General features: G+C 42.0%; 1 protein-coding gene across 2 annotated transcripts in view; it reads left to right on the top strand.

Annotated features, from left to right (window-relative positions):
• Window positions 1–17,579, top strand: part of UBE3B (ubiquitin protein ligase E3B) — a 2,006,489-nt gene that overhangs the window by 837,751 nt on the left and 1,151,159 nt on the right. For both annotated transcript variants that reach the window (XM_044068510.1, XM_044068511.1), the window contains exon 13: window positions 11,348–11,517. In XM_044068510.1, the coding sequence (XP_043924445.1) occupies window positions 11,348–11,517 (170 nt within the window). The remainder of the gene's footprint in view (window positions 1–11,347; window positions 11,518–17,579) is intronic.

Below are 17,579 nucleotides of genomic sequence, written 5' to 3'. Positions count from 1 at the left end.
TTCTTCATAAGGACAGTCCAAGGCACATGGTACCCCAAAGAGACCAACACCCATGTCAATATTTTGGAAATGAGACTGTCTTCCTAGCATTGCAGGCCTTTCAAGACACTCTCAGGACTGGGGCTATCATGATTCAGACGGACAATATGTTGATAGTCTGGTACATCAACAAACAAGGGGAAACCAGACCTTACTCTCTCTATTGAGAGTATGGCAATGGGTGATCTCCTCCAGTCATTTTCTGATAGCAGCGCACGTCCTCGGGAAGTCCAACATGATTGGAGACAAATTAAGCAGGTGTATTCTAATGACTCTCAAATGGTCTTTCAATATCAACGTGGTAGAGATGATTTTCCATCAGTGGGGCCAGCCATGCTGCGACCTATTCATTTCTCCCCTCAACAAGTGCAGCAGGCTTTTTCCCCTGATCCACCTGTGGGGGAATCCTTGAGGGATACCCTACTTCACAACTGGCCCTCCTGTCTCTTTTGTAGTTATCTCCTGAGATCCCTCATTCCCAAATTTGTCTAGAGAGCATTTCGAATGAGGAGCACAGATATCCTCATTCCTCCTCACTGGCCTCGTCAGATCTAGTTTCCCTTCCTTTGGCCTCATCTTCTACATCTTCCCTGGATTCTGGGTCCATCTCCAGACCTCCTATCTCACCTGACAGGCATGACTTATCCGGACATTTCAGGCCTCAACTTAACCACATGGTTTCTTATGTTCCATTGATTGTTAGAAAGCCCAGGCTCTCCTCCCCAGCCCATCATATTTTATCTTCCCATAAAGCTTCCACTAGGAAAGTTTATAAAAGTAAATGGAAAAGGTTTGTTTTTTGGGACCAGAAAAAGAATACAGACCCCTTTTCAGCACCGATATCAAGGGGTCTTGATTTTTTAGGTGCAATTTTAAATGAAGGTGCCAGCTCCTCAACTATCAGAGTACAGTTAGCAGCCATTTCCAACCTTCATATAGGAATAAGTAATTCTACTTTGCTTGCTGCAAGCTTTGTAAAGCCTTTTCTCAAGGAAACCTACTTACTTATACCTCTTTTAAATGATCTTACCCCTCCTTAGGATCTAAATATTGGACTAAATGCCACAGCAACTAATATTGTATGTTACAAAGTAATTTTTTTCTTTTAACTACTTTATGTATATACTAGACCACTACACCTCCTAGGTGTACTAGTTAAACTGCCTTATCTGCCAGCAGCCATATCCCCCCCATTTTACTACTGTTGTACTCCACTGTCTGTCTCTAAGATACTGCAGCTCCCTACCTGTATAGTAATACCCCTATAACCTCTCCCTTCTCCATTAATTTTCTTTTTATTTATATCCAACTGCTGCGATCTCTTTACAAGGCACTTACTGACTTTGGCCACTAGATGGCAGTCTATACCCACCTCTAATCTCACTTTATTTCTCTTCCTACCTCCTACATTAAACCTTTCATGCTTGTTGCACTCTTCTCCTTTACCATCTTCTTCCATAGTCCTTTTAAACCTTGTACCTATCTCCTTCCATAGTCCTTATAAACCCTTTACCTAGCCCTCCTCTCCACCTCCACTACTCCTAGGTTAACCCTTACTCTCCCAGGTTTGCCCTCTCTTTTACTTCCCCCTTCCTTAGACTCACAACTTCTGCCTTTTTACTTACTGTGTCCTGTTCTTACCTTCCACCTTACTGATTGTTTCTTCTCACTGCTTTCACCTTACTTGGGTCTCCTTTTCCTCTGCGCTATTTATAGACCTGTCAAAAGCCTTTGATATGGTTAACCATAACTTACTTCTAGACAAACTAAAGTACCATTCTCTTGATCCACAAGCATTACAATGGTTTAGGTGTTATCTTCAAAACAGACAGCAAGCAGTACTTTGGGATAACAATCTGTCTTCATTACTTCCAGTAAATATTGGAGTCCCACAAGGCTGTATCTTAGGTCCCCTTCTTTTTTCCTTATTTATTAACGACCTCCATATGAACATACCTCAAGCCACCTGCATTCAATATGCAGATGACTCAACCTTAATCTGTACTGCTAAGAACCTAGCCTCCCCCCAGTCCCTCACCCAAACTGTTTTCCAAAATGTAGAAAACTGGTTTATTCAACATTGCCTCCTCCTTAATCCCAAAAAAACAAAACTACTGCTTTTTACTCCAACTCATAAATTACCCACTCCATTCTTCTCTATAACTTCTAACAATGCTACTAACATAACCCTAGATACTACCACCCGCCTACTAGGTGTTACAATTGATAATCGTCTTAACTATGATAACCATATTAACTCCACCATAAAGTCTGTTAACAAAAAACTTGGTACTCTCTATAGAATTAAACCCTTCCTTACACCCTCAGCCAGGAAAACTATTGCCCAGACCCACCTCATTTCTACCCTTTTCTATGCCTCTGCTATATATACTAACCTATCTAAAAACAACATCTCCAAACTTTCTACCTGTTATAATAGCATAGCTAGATTCATCGCATGCTCTCCATTTAAACCTCACCACTGCCTTAACCTCAAACAACTAGGATGGCTAGAATTGCAGAACCATATACTCTGTCAACAGTTACTTATCACTCAAAAGATCCTATACCACCCCAATAACAGCCCTATCCTCACTAATCTGATTTCACCATATAAAAATCTAGCTACACTATGTTCTGCAAATAAACTCTTGGTCTCCTCGATTAAATCTAACAACAAAGCTGGTGACTCACTTTTCTCAAACACTACAGGTAAAAACTGGAATCAGCTCCCTCCTGAACTATCTACCCTAGCTTCTACTTCTCAGTTCAAAAAACATATTGAAGAACATCTTAAAACTCAGTGGCTTTGTCCTTGTGCTAACCCAGACTGAAACATTTTTACCCTCCTGCTCATACCCCTTCCCCTCTCCCTTAACCTACGCCTCCAAATCTAGTTATTTCTCTTTTTTTTTCTCATAGTAATAGGATAAAATGCAAGGACTTTACTCTTTATGCTCATACCCAACTTGTGTTTAGTATACTTGTTTTTTTATTTAGTTTAACTTTTAGCATAATGTCTATAGTCAATATTTTTAATACTATATTTTTTCTTTTTAACCAATGCTACCTCTGTACTGTTATAATACATGTCTTTGTTATATATTTTTAACTTTGTTATTGTTCATGTTTGGAGCTTTTCTCCCCGGGCCTCTACTGAAAATGGACATATATCCAGTTAGACTAGCCCAGTCAACAAATGTAAAATAAAATAAATAAATAAATTTTTCAGACCTTGAATCAACCCCTTTTTGAATCATCATCTAGATCTGATCTGAAATTTTTGACCTGGAAAACACTTTTTCTAGTTGCGGTCACTTCTGCCAGAAGACTGAGCTTCAAGCACTGCCGTCTAAACCACCTTATTTAATTTTTCACAAGGACAGGGTTTCCTGGGCAAGTCCTTCCTTTTCACAAAAGTAGTAGTTAGAATCTGAAACTAATCAGGTCATCAGTCTCCCAGTCTTCTTTCCTAACTTTTCAAACAAAGGAGAATATGTGATCTGATGTCAATCTTCATTTATTACTTGACATATGGGTTCAGTTCTGAACATCGGAACTGACTCGACCATTACTATAGTTTGTGAGAACCAAAAACTCTTGAGTTTAAGTCCTACCCAGAATGCTTCTCTTCAAATTACCTCAGATCTCGTTTGCCAGTTCCTGTGACAGACGTGTTGCCAAGTTGCTCTCGAGCTAAGTTTATTTTCTTTGTTGTATTTTGAATTTTTTGAATAGCTATATTTTTTTCTTATTATTATATAGTTTGTTGATCTTTTCTTCTTCAACCTACCCTTTTCTTCGATAATCCTTATGTCTCCTCTCCGTCCTTCCCTTATACACTTGGGTGTATTTTGCAACTACCATTGTTATTAGTACTTTTCCCTTTTCTTCCAAAAAAAAGTAGTAAAAGTGGTTCTATCGTTGGTATTTTCTTCCTACACTTGCTGTAGTCTGTTTACCATCACTGGTAGCTTTCTGTAGCTTCAGTACACTTCCACCATTGTTGGTAGTCTTTCTATCCTTTTCCTTTATTGATTTCATTTGGTTGTTTGAGTTATTGGTAGTATAATATTATGGCTGACAAGATTAAAGGAACCTCTGGGTTTAAAAAATGTCAGGAGTGTGACCGTAAGATGCCCATTTCTGATGGGCATTCTCTTTGTGTCTATTGCCTGGGCCCTGTGCACTTGCATAAGGATTGTTCTATCTGTCATGCCTTTAGTCACTGGGCCCTGATAGAAAGGAAAAATAATATTGCTGCTAAAGGGGATGATAAAATCTTTTGAGGAGGCCTCATCTGTTTTTTCCTGGTAAAAAAAGGCAAAACAGATGTATATTCCCCTTCATCACCATCTTCATCCTCCAAAGTAGGCAAACCAAAAAGAGGAATCGATCAGTTCCAGCTTCTCCCTCAGCACCGATAACCAAAAAACTTATAACTTCATTTCCCTCTATCTCTTCAGAACCAACAGTCTCTTCAAAGGCTACTTTGGTGCTGATTTTGGCACAGAAACTGACATCTCTACCAGTGCTGAAGTTATTAGAACATGTATTAGACCAGCTTATGGAGCCAACAGCCTCGATACCATCTTTTCTTGCGGCATCAATATCTTTGGATCCAACGGAATGCCCTGAATTTTCTTTCTTTGACAGACCTAGGACCAGATATTCCCCATCCATAGATCCCTTTGCTGGTCCAGCCCCTTCAGGAGTCAGATCCTCTCCTTCTGTGACCCTTCCTACTCTTCCTCCTTTGACCTCTTCTGAGGTCTTGGAAATTCTAGCACTGAGTTTTCTGGCACTGACTGTTTCAGTTCTGATGAGATGTGTATCTCTGGTACCAATTTTTACACTGAGTTCTTCAGCTTTGTCGAATCCAGAGAAATGTCAGGGTCATGACTTTTTGTTGACTTCAAGGAGTGGGACTCAACTCTGTTTTCTTTGGACCCATCTCTACATCTCAGGGCCTCGGCACACATTAGCTCTGCCCTGGCTTTAGCTTCAGAAGTGGCTTTGAAGCAGGGAGTGACCACAGTTCCAAGGCAGTCTTTCTCTGTTCCAGGCTCCCTTCCCGATTTGGGGGGGGGCAACCTTTCAGGCCATGGAGTGGGTCTTGTCTACTGTAGGCATTCAGTTGGTTCCTTCCCTGTCAGAGCAGTTTCCTGATCCTAACTCTCGACTAGCACTTCCTCCAGTCTCAACGCCTGGAGAGCAAGCGCCAAAGCCACAGGAGACACCTATGCAGGTATTGCCTTCTTCAGTTACCTCCCCAGATTGCTCCACTGAGGAGGTTCCTCAGAAGAGGAAGTGTAAGAGGAAACACTTAGATTCCCTGGAGGAATCCATCACAGAAGGTGCTGATTTTGATGAGGGAGAGGGTTCCCCACAGTCACCCCCAGAAGAGGTCTCCTTTGGAGACATAGGTTCATAGTTATGTACCCATTAGCTTAGTAGGGTCTATATTAGAACACCGAACATTTGAAATGTCGAGTGTTCTAATATCGACCCGTTTTCAGCCAACGCTAAAAATATCGAAGTAACAGGAAACCGAATTGTTACCTAGGGAAAGAATTTGTTTGTCCGTTTCTGTTGCTTCGGTATTTTCAGCTCTCTGGTGGAAAGTTACAAGTCGGGTTCAGGTAAGTGTGCGATTGTGTGGACGTGTGGGTTAGGGCGGGTTAGGTGAGTTAGGGTTAGGGCGTGGGTCAGGTAAGTGTGCGATTATGTGGACATGTGGGTTAGGGCGGGTTAGGTGAGTTAGGGTTAGGGCACGGGTGAAGTGACTGTGCAATAGTGACGGACCTTAGGTTTAGGGTTTGGGTTAAGGTAAGTGGATAGTTAGTGGTGTATGTATAGTTTAGTATAGGGTTAGGTGTAAGAGTTTATGTGTATGTGTATGGATTGCTGCTTGTTTGGTGTGCTTGTCTTGTGTGTATGTGTTTTGGAACAGCAAATTCTTTCCTGGGAAAAAATTTGTTGTTCCGAATGTTCGATGTTTTTTTTTTCTATTGCTAGGGTTCAATATTAGAACACTCGGCATTTTGAATGTTCGCTGTTCTAATAAAGACCCCGCGTAGTACATAGGTTCATAGGTATGTACTAGGCTAATGGCCATGGAGCCTTTACAAGCCTAACCCATAGAAGTGCCCTGACTTCTTTGAGATCTTTAAACAGAAGGGTGTCCGGAAGTCACAAAAGCCCACTTCGGAGGAATCAGTATACATGCAGGCCTTTGGTGCTCGACCATCTACTTTTTGGGCTATTCTGCCTGCTGATGAACTGATTAAGTTGATCATGCAGTGGGTGTGGAAGGCTCCTGACACCATAGAAACTATTCCCAAGAGACCAGATAAAATTTTGTCTGCACCAGAGGACCATCAATTTTGGGCAAAGGGATTACCAGTAGATGCCATGGTGGTAGTAATGACTACAAAAAAGGAACTGACAGAGGAAAGTTCCACTATCCATCCTCCCAGTAGAGAGTCTCGGGTGATGGATAGGTTTGAAAAGTGGGTTTATGCTTCATTGACCTTTGCATTGCGGTCTTTGACCTTTATGGCACAGTTCACCAGACTTCAAAGGATCTGATTAAAGAGCTATCAGATACCCTGGCAGGAGCTGTACCTGAAGAGGTGCAAGATAAAGTTGCTTCAAAGTTGGCCACCCTAGAGTTTATTTCTAATTTTTCCATGAGGCTGATAGCACATGCAGCTGACGGGACTACTAGAGCAGTGGAATTGGGCGTAGTCATCAGCTGGATGCACTTGTGCAAATTTGTGGAGCCATTCAAGTCTTTATTCGTCAATACACCCTCTGACAGATCATCCCTTTTTGGCCCTAAAGTTTGAGAAACTTTATCCAGGTGTGAGAAAGATGGAAAGACCCTTTCTGCAGTGGCCGTATGTTTTTCTACTCCTCAGCGGTCCTACTCCAGGAACCAGAGGAGTGGGAAAATGTGGTTCAGAAAGTCCCAAGGGCCTTTTCAGGACAGATGTGGCAGTGGCTCTCCTAGGGGAAGAAGGGGGAGCTTTAATGGCAGACACTGTCCATGTAGCAGAGGTGCTCTACAAAATCAGGGTTCCAGGAGCTCCTTTCCTGGCAAGCCCTACCAGCGTTCCTGAAAGGAGGCCTAGTTGCTTTCCTCTGGAAGCAGTCTAGGGGCGTCTATCCTTCCACCAACATGCCTGGCTTCAGATAACGTCGGCTGTTTGGGTGCAAAGGATTCTAACCAGAGGATACACCATACCCTTTCTTTCTCGTCAAAACAATTCCAGCAAAATCCCTGATGTTCCACCCTGTCCGAGGGAACCAGCAGTACTAGAAATTCAAAAACTGCCACAAAAAAAGTCATCCAAGTGGTCCCACCAGACCAGATAACATCCGGAATTTACTGAAGATTCTTTTTAGTGCAAAAGAAGACAGGGGACTGGAGACCAGTTTTGGATCTGATTGTTTTGAGCAAGTCCATCTGAAAGACAACATTTTTTGGATGATCACGGTTCATTGTATCTCCCATTTCTAGGGAAAGATGATTAGATGTGCTCAGTAGATCTCCAAGATGTGTATTACCACATAAAAATGGACAAGCACTCCAGGAGATTTCTCATCTTCTGTTTGGAAGACAGTCATCATCAGCTCAGAGCTCTGCCCTTTGGCCTCACCACAGCCTCCAGGGTGTTCACCAAATGCATAGCAGTAGTAGCAGCTGACTTGAGACTGCAAGTATTCCGGGTGTTTCCATACATAGATGACTGGCTCATTACCACTCCCACCAGGCATCTATTAGAAGAAGAAAGAAACTACATTCTCCAGACCTGCTCCAACCTGGGGATTACTGTATATTATGAAAAATCACAACTGACTACAATACAAACTTTAGAGTTCATAGGAGTGGTGCTAAATACCAGTACTTGGATAGCCTCCCTTCCCTTTCAGAGATTGAAAACGATCATGGCCTAAGTGAAAAAGATTGTCAGAAACAAGGGAGTAGCCACATGACTAGTCTTGCAGGTCTTAGGTTTGATGGCAGCTACCATCGTTAGTTCCTCTAGCAAGATTTCACATGAGAATTCTTCAGTGGCTTTTAGCATCTCAGTGCTCCATTCTGTATCAGCCAATGTCAGATCAAATCTTGATTACCAATCGTTAAAAGAAAGACCTAGCTTGGTAGATTCAGTCAGATGAAATGCTCTTGGTCCGTCCCTTTGTTCCATCTCAACCCCAAGCCATAGTGACCATGGACACCTCCCAGATGGGGTGGGGGGCATTATATGGATAAGACCATCCAAGACACTTGGTCCCCCATAGAGGCCAACTTGCACATAAGTGCTCTGGAGCTGAGGGCATTGCTTTCAGCATTGCAGGCCTTTTAAACTGCTCTTCCCACAGGAACAATTGCAATTATTCAATCAGACGATATGTTGTTAGTTTGGTACATCAGCAAGCAGAGAAGAACCAAGACGTATTCCCTTTGTCGAGAAGCTCTCAGAGTCTGGCAGTGGGCAATCTCTTTCAACTGCTTTCTGATAGCAATGCATATTCCGGAGAGTTCCAGTATGATAGTGGGCAAAGTGAGCAGATGCATTCTCCTACTTCACGAGTGGTCTCTCAATCCCAAAGTGGCAAGGAACATTTTTCATCACTGGGGCCAGCCTTACTGCGCTTTATTTGCATTGCCCCTGAACAACAAGTGCAGTGGCTGTTTTTCCCTCATACACCTCTCCAGGGGAATCCCTGAGAGATGCTATCCTGCATGATTGGCCCTCCAGACATCTGTACGCCTTTCTCCAATTTCCTTTAATTACTCAGTTCCAAAAGAAAAGGGATCAGGTTGAAGCTCGAAGTAATCCTCATTGCTTCCCTTTGGCCTCGACAAATTTGGTTCCGCTTTCTTTGGCCTTATCTGATTTAGTGACCGTGGACTCTGAATCCAGATCTCCTATCCTATCCAGAGATTAGTTCAAACCTTCAGAACCTCAGACTCATGGCTTGGCTTCTCCAGTTCCATTAATTGCCAGACATAATTCTTTGTTTTCCCCAGTTCATAAGGTTCTTTTGGCCTCACACAAATCCTCCACTAGAAAACTCTACAAAAGTAAATGGATGAGATTTTCTTACTGGGCTAGTGACAATAACATTGATCCTTTCTCCGCTCCTATCGAAAAAAATCTTAGAATTTTTAACTTTGCTGTTTGAAAAGGAGCCTCTTCTTGTACTATTAGGATTCAGCTAGCGTCTATTTCAGATTTTCATAATGGGTTCAAAAACTATTCATTAATTTTGCATAAACTTTGCAAAGCATTCTTAAAAGGGACTTTGTTGTTAAAACCTCTGTATAAAGATCCTTTTGTACCTTGGGATCTTACTAAGTTTTACAAATGATAATACATTCCCCCTTTGAGCCTGCTGCCAAATGCAGCCTAAAATTCTTATCTTGAAAAAAAAATTTTCTGGTAGCGATTACTTCTGCCAGAAGAATTTCAAAAATGTAAGCCTTATCTTGCAAACCACCGTATTTCACAAAAACAGTTTCCTTAAGGACGAACCCTTCCTTTCTGCCAAAGGTGGTGTCAGAAACAAATATCAATCAGACAATCAATTTACCAGTCTTTTTTTCCCAATTTCTCAAACAAAGATAAATATTCTTTGCATTTATTAGATGTCCACAGACAATTGCGATTCTATCTCATTATAACGAAAGACATTAGAAAGTCTGACCAACTGTTTGTTTCCTTTTCAAATACCAGAATGGGGTAAGCCAGCATTCAATGTTACGTTATCTATATGGCTAAAGGATTGTATATCCTTCATATACAACAAGAGGAAAATTAAATTGCCTGGGCCTGTCAGGGCACATTCTACCAAAGCTATAGCTAATTCAGCAGTTTTTCATTCTAAGGCTTCTATGGATGATATTTGTGCAGCTGTGACATGGGCTTCTCCACATACCTTTATTACTCATTACAAATTGGATTTTCTCTCTAGGTGAAGAGCATCCTTTGGTTCTATGGTGCTGAGGAATATCCTTCCATGAGTCCTCCCAAGATATAGGGTAGCTGGGGACTTTGTCCAATATGTCAAGGAGTAAATGAAGATTGACAACATCAGGTAAAGAAGTCATGAACTTACTATAATGTTACATCTATGTAGTTTTAACCAACAAAAGTCAGATACACAGTAAAAACACAACTCCACTTAATAACTGGCTATCAAACAAGGATCCAAGACCATAAAGACTCCAAACAGCTTTATTGAAAACGAATAAGCACTTTCTTCCAGCTTAACTGGCCTTCATCAGATTAAAAAAAAAAAATTCTGATGAAGGCCAGTTAAGCTGGAAGAAAGCGCTTATTTGTTTTCAATAAAGCTGTTTGGAGTCTTTGTGGTCTTGGATCCTTGCTTGATAGCCAGTTAAGTGGATCTACGTAGTTTTGTTGATTTTCATTTATCCTTGACTCCCCACCGTCTCCCTTCAGCACAGATGGAACGTAAGTACATAACTTCTCAGAGCTACATTTCTGTCTTCACAGAAACAAAGATTTGAGAAAATCTGGACAATTGTTTGTTTCATTTTCTGATTCAAAACTAGGCAACCCACTATCTAAAGTGACTTTAAGCTGACTTAAGCTCGAGTGTTTTTGGTTCTTGCGGGTGTAGTAATGGCTGAGTTGGTTCCGCAGATCATTACAGAACCCATATGTCAAGGATAAATGAAGATTGACAACACAGATGGAACGTAAGTACATAACTTCTTTTTACATCTTTTGGATGTCCATAGAGAGCTACATTTCTATCTTCACAGAAACAAAGATTTGAGAAAATCTGGACAATTGTTTGTTTCATTTTCTGATTCAAAACTAGGCAAACCACTATCTAAAGTGACTTTGGCCAAATGTTTGGCTGATTGTATTACCTTTGTTTATGAGAAAAAGGGCTTGGCTTTATCAAAGCCTCCAAGAGCCCATTCCACAAGATCTATGGCAACTTCCTCAGCCTTTTTGTCTATAACTTTCTTGGATGATATTTGTGCAGCTGCAGTGTGGGCTAATCATCAACCGTTATTGCTAATCTGTTGAGGAAGAATGAAAATGGACAACACAGATGGAATGTTATGGTAAGTACATATTTTTTTTATATAACCCTGTAATGACTGAGTTCTTGTGGAATAAGTTGTATGGACCAGTTACCCATTGTTTTGCTCACACTTTAAAATATTGGTATTTTGTTTTGTGCCACAGCTTAAAAATAGTGCTTTATTACTATGAAATTATTTGCTGCTTTGGTTTTTCTTTTTTCCTCTTTGCAGTTTAAATGAGTCAATGCCACTGGTTACAAAACAACTTCAGCACCTTTGGGGTATAAGCTTGATTCGCCTGCTCTTCAATGATGTACTGAGCAAGAAGCTTATGGAGAGTCAAGATGTAAAACAAGCAACACCGCAGCATTCCTCACCACAAAACAGCCTGCCAGTGAAAAGTCAGTATGGTTAACAGTAATCCCCGGAATATTGATTCTTGCAATTTTTCTTTCATATTTTATAATGCAATATTTTCTAATCATTGAAATGTGATGATAGAGTGCTGCTGATGTCAGCTTGACATTGTGTAGTGTAAATGCTTAATTATATTTAGTATATAGTGGCTGTTAAATGCATGGCTTTGGAGTTGTTTTTTGTTAGTATCATGTGATATTCTAAGACTAAGTACTGTTACTGTCACACAAGGCAGATGTTTGTTTTGGAGTGTAATTATCTCACAATTCTAAACACATTTTTATCTTATCATGAGATGTGCATGGTCTTGGATATGTTCAGCTGTTGAGTTTATTATAACCTCCCCCACATTGAGGTGTTTTAGGAACATTATCTTCTTAGTAAATTCAAGATGGGTATAGAACAGTCTGCAACATTTTCTTGGATTCTTGAAATGGCAGCTGTACCAGATAAAACCACTGTGTGGGGGTCCCTGCAAAAGATTTTTCCTCCTTGCCTAGGGCGCAGCAGCCATGAAGGTGATTTATAGCAAGTTGCAGATGTATAGCACCCAGTCATGGGGGTTTTGAGGGAGGTCCACACCCCCCAAAAAATGACTGTGACAGAAATTGTCCTAAATGGACTTTCAGCTGAAATTTTGTCTTCTCTGATTGGGAAGGTGGAATTTAGTCAGATGCTCTAGACATTGTGCAGATTAGAGGTTTTACTTCTTAAACTAACAATATTTTTTCGTTGTTAGCATGGAGATATTGTATGACATTCAATCCCAGCTGTCTAATAACAGAGACTTCTATAATAACCTGGTTTATTATTCTTTTAGTTTATAAAGTGGAGGCCTAATTGGAAGTGAAATAAAAAGCTTTACTTCTGTACCAGCTCGCTGTCACACTTGCATTATGTAGCATGTTTCTATCAATAGAGGAATTGCCAAGGGGGTTTCTACTAGGAGTGGGAATAACTGAGGCTGAGTGCCCAGATGCTGCCCCTTGTGTTCATAGTGAAGGGTTGGGACATGATCTAAACAATAATGACAAATGGAGATTAGTTCATGTACGAAAATTGCAAATGTGTGTACACTTGTTCCAGAGGAATAGATGAGCAGACAAAATTGCTGCTGCAGATGTTCATCATGTTACACTGCTGCAGTCATTACACTTGGGTTATCCTGCCGTCAGGCGGTTCCGCAGTCGGCCAGAGTTCCAAAGTCTTGGTCCGGCGTCGGTTGCTGTCGCGTCTTCCCTGACGTCAGTGTGCCAGGGGTATATAAGATGCATCCGACGCCATTTTCTTCAATCTTTCTTGCCACGCAGTGCCCAAAGCAAAAGCAATTCGCAAGTGCTGGTCGGCCGACTCCTGAGATTTTCGAAGACGAATTTCAGATCCGAAGTCTTCAATAAAGCTAAGTACCCCATTGGGGAAATTTTTTTCTTGCCTCAGACCAATGTCAGAAAAAGTTAATAATTATATTTCTTGTGGGAAGCAAATACCTCATAAGGACTTCCACTCTTACTGTATTCCATGCCTAGGCCATGATCACGATGTCACTAGTTGTTGGTTTTGTGCTAGATTTAACAAATGCACTATAAAACAACGTTTTGATTTTGCTTTGCACTACTTTGGCTGAAGGTTCAATTATACAATGCCGTCGGAACAACTGACGACCGCGATTCTTAAAAAACGCAAAGACAAGGATAAAGACAGGCATCCGAGGTCCAAAACCGACAACGACGAAGACTCTTCTAGGCCAGTCGCCGGTTCTCAGTGAAGCGCTTTCGCAGCCCCTGACACCCGTTACCTCAGAGCCACAGGCCGCCTCCGACTCCCACGTGGAGACAACTAGACCTCTGGAAACTCAAGGTATTGGGCCTAAGGAATCTAATCCCTCAGATGGGTCCAGAGCCGCTGTGCAGGCATCGGCTTCTGAGGGTGTTTTCAGACCTTCACAACTTACCATTAAAGCAACAGCCAAGACAAAAACACCATTAAAGACAAAGAAGCAAGTACAGCATTCTCCTGGACAGTCCTCCATGCGTAAGAAACAGATGCTCAAAATGGCCGAAGACCTCATTACTCTAATCAGGGGTTCCCATCCCCCTTCTGAGAAAATTCCTAGGCAGGATACAGACTATGATTCCTCTGATCAGGTCTCCATTTCCTCTGATTCCTCTTCAGACCAGGGATTCTCTCTACCCCCGTATGAGGACTCTGATGCTGAAGAATCTATCCCTTCAGCCTCTCCTCCTGAGGATTACTCTTTTGGGGAAACTTTACATACCATGAGGGAGCATTTCCATTGGGAAAGTCAGAATTATTCATGAATCCAAGAAAAGACTCAGGGACTTCCTTTTATTGCCTCAGCACAGGCCCTTGGCTATTCCGCCTGTGTTAGGTATTGTAGATGATGTATTCTCTTAATCCAGCATATCTCCTGATTCTTTGCCCCCTGCACCAGCCAAGCCAGACAGGTATTATAGAGTCCTTGACTCTCACAAGTTTCTTTATAAAAACCCTTCTGCTGACCCAGAAACCATTTCCCAGGGTCCCAAAGGGGTTAAGGCTTCCATTGCAAAAAATCCAGTCCCCTCTGACAGAGATTCTAGAGCATTGGATAGATGGAGGAAGAAAGTTTACACTTCTGCAACTTTAGCAGTAAGGGCTTTAAATTGCCAGTTTCACATGCTTAAGTACCAACAATATTTAATGGCTCAGTTAAAACAGAAAATGCTTGCAAGCTCAGAAGCTCCTGACTGTAAAGAAATGCAGGATTTATTGCATGCAGTTGAACAGGTGGGAAAACATACTCTGCAATGTGGTTTTGATTCTTTAGAGGCCTCTTGCAGAGCCGCAGTTACAGGTTCTGTGATTCGAAGACATGCTTGGTTAAAAGAACAGAGTTTACCTGATCATGTTAAGGCAAAATTACTGGATGCTCCTTTACAGCATGATACCTTGTTTGGTGTTAAGGTAGAAGAGGTGTTAAAGAAAATGGAGGATAAAGCTAAATCTATGCAAACAGTCAAAGATTTCTTACATGTACAGCCACCTCGATTTAGCAGAAATTGGCTTACAAAGAATTGGTCCTTTCCAGTGTCAGACAGGCCACAGAGAGGCAGATACAGACACCCAAGAGGCAGATCTCAACCCCAAGGCTCTAACAAACAACGACAGTGGGGTACCTCAACCCCAAAAGGAGGGGAGGACAAGTCTCAACCTTACAGGAAACAGTCCCAATGACTTCCCCCTTCGTATGCCAAGCACTTCCCTTTTGGCAGTCCCCTTAGGGGGGGAAACTAGCACTTTTCTCACAAAATTGGCGAACTATCACCCAAGACAAATGGGTTCTGAATATTGTGTCTCAAGGTTACAGGTTCCACTTTCACACTTTACCAAGGATAAAAGGAATGCCAAACCTGCCACAAAATCAATGGGGCGAGGCTCAAAAACAAATTTCAGCCCTCATGGACATGAGAGCTATTCAAAAAGTACCACAGCAGGAACAAGGACAAGGTTTTTACTCAAGACTCTTCCTGGTCCCCAGAAAAGACAAAGCCTGGAGACCCATACTAGACCTTTCAGCTCTAAATACTTACCTGGATGTTCCAAAATTCAAAATGTTGACACTACAGCAGCTTCTTCCCATGCTGGGCAAGAAGGCTTGGCTTGTTACTTTGGACCTCAAAGAGGCATACCTGCATGTCCCTATCAGACAAGATTGCAGAAGATACCTCAGATTCAAAGCTGGTACAATGCACTACCAATTCTCTGCACTGCCCTTTGGCTTATCTACTGTGCCCAGGGTCTTTACAAAGTGCCTGGCTCCAGTAATTGCATTTTGCAGACAAAAAGGAATTCAAATATATCCATACCTGGACGACTGCCTCATTCAAGCAGAGAGAAAGGACATTCTTCTAAAGCATCTGGCGTTTGTAAAAAGGCTGCTAATTTCTCTAGGGTACACAGTAAACGAAAAGAAGTCAAAACTAATGCCCTCACAATGGATAATATTCCTGGGTGCCAGCTTGAATACAATGGCCCAGATGGCTTATCTCATGCCAGACAAACAAGGACAACTGACTCAATATTTTCAATTACTGGCAAAAAAGTCCCATCTCCCTGCAAGAAAAATTCTGCAGGCCCTGGGATTCATGGCATCCTGCATACTACTAATTCCATATGCAAGACTGCATATGAGGAAATTACAGTGGTACCTAAAAAGTGTTTGGACTCAACACTCTCACAACTTAGAAGCAGTAATACCAATAATTCCCTGCCTACAACAGGAGTTTCGATGGTGGGCACAGGCATGTCACCTCAGCAAGGGTCAGCCTTTCACTCTACCCACAGCCAGGCAGACTCTAACAACAGATGCTTCGGATTACGCCTGGGGAGCACACATGGCAGGAAAATGTATTCAGGGCAAGTGGACCACAGACCAAATGCATCTTCACATCAATCAAAAAGAGATGTTGGCTGTTCAAAATGCCCTAACAGCTTTCAAGGGCCTTCTGCATCCAGGACAATTATTATTAAAGACAGACAACACCACAGTAATGTGGTACATAAACAAGCAAGGGGGCACTCATTCTTATCCCCTATGCAGGCAAGCCATGACCTTGTGGAACACAGCTGTAACTTATCAAGTTCATCTGCAAGCACAATTCCTGCCAGGAAAGAAAAATACTCTGGCAGACAATCTAAGCAGAAATATCATGGACCCTCATGAATGGAAATTGAATCCACAAATCTTCAGCATGGTAACGCAAAAATGGTGGTGCCCAGACATAGATCTTTTTGCCTCCCCACTGAATTGCCAACTACAAAAATTCTGCACAAGGACCTACCACACACAAGCATGGAAAGTGGATGCTCTTTCGTTCAGCTGGAAAAGCCTAAAAGTTTATGCCTTCCCACCACTGCCTCTCCTTTCAAAGGTACTCCTAAAAGCCAGACAAGAAAAACCACAGATGATCCTGATTGCTCCAGACTGGCCACGCCAGCACTGGTACCCAATCTTAAGGAATTTGGCTCAAGGCCCACCATGGATTTTGCCTCAAATTTCACACCTTCTGACTCAACAAAACAATCAGATCCTGCACAGTCAGCTCAAAACCCTAAACCTGACTGCAAGGCAGATTCATTAGTCAAACAGGCAACGCCTCTCTCTAAAGCTGTTATGGGTGTCATTTTGGAGGCCAGGAGGCCTAGCACCAGGAAATCTTACTCAGAAAAATGGAAGAGATTATGTGCCTGGAACCAGGCTCAAAGTCTTGACCCTCTTGTCCCAAACATTCCTCAGATTTTACAAACTTAACTGAGATGCTGGACAAAGGCCTATCCTTCTCATCAATTAAAATCCATGCCTCTGCCATTTCAGCACATTACAACATGGATCCTCCTTTATTCTCTCATCCTTTACTAAAGCAGTACCTCAGAGGGGCTAAAAACATAAGACCGCCCCGGAGAGCACCAACACCAACTTGGGACCTCAATTTTGTTTTGGAAAAACTGACCTTGCCACCTTTTGAGCCAGCCAATACAGCCGATCTAAAATTTTTATCATGGAAAACAGCTCTGCTCCTGGCAGTAACTTCAGCACAAAGAGTCTCGGAGCTACAGGCATTAATGGCAGTGGAACCTTTTATAATTTTTCATCAGGACAGGGTTTCTTTAAGGACAAACCCTACCTTTATGCCAAAGGTGGTATCCAGTGTGGCTCTTAACCAAACCATCCATTTGCCTACTTTTTATCCAAACCACCAGAATAAAGGGGAGAAACTTCTGCACTCTTTGGACATGCACAGGCAGCTAAGCTTCTACTTGGACAAAACAAAAGCTTTCAGGAAGACTGAGCAACTGTTTGTAGCATATGCTGTAGGATCACAGGGCAAGGCTATCTCAAAGCAGACTATTTCCAAATGGATAGGACACTGTATTCGTTACTGCTACACACAACATGAAAAATCAGTCCCTAATAACATTAGGCCACATTCTACCAGAGCAACGGCCACTTCAACAGCCTTTCTCAGAGGAGTACCAACCAAGGAAA

This window comes from Protopterus annectens, chromosome 4.part0 (assembly GCF_019279795.1).
Source record: "Protopterus annectens isolate FY-2018-M chromosome 4.part0, PAN1.0, whole genome shotgun sequence".
Classification (NCBI taxonomy): domain Eukaryota; kingdom Metazoa; phylum Chordata; order Ceratodontiformes; family Protopteridae; genus Protopterus; species Protopterus annectens.
The sequence above is the reverse complement of the archived record's forward strand: the minus strand, read 5'-3'. Positions and strand labels throughout refer to the sequence as shown.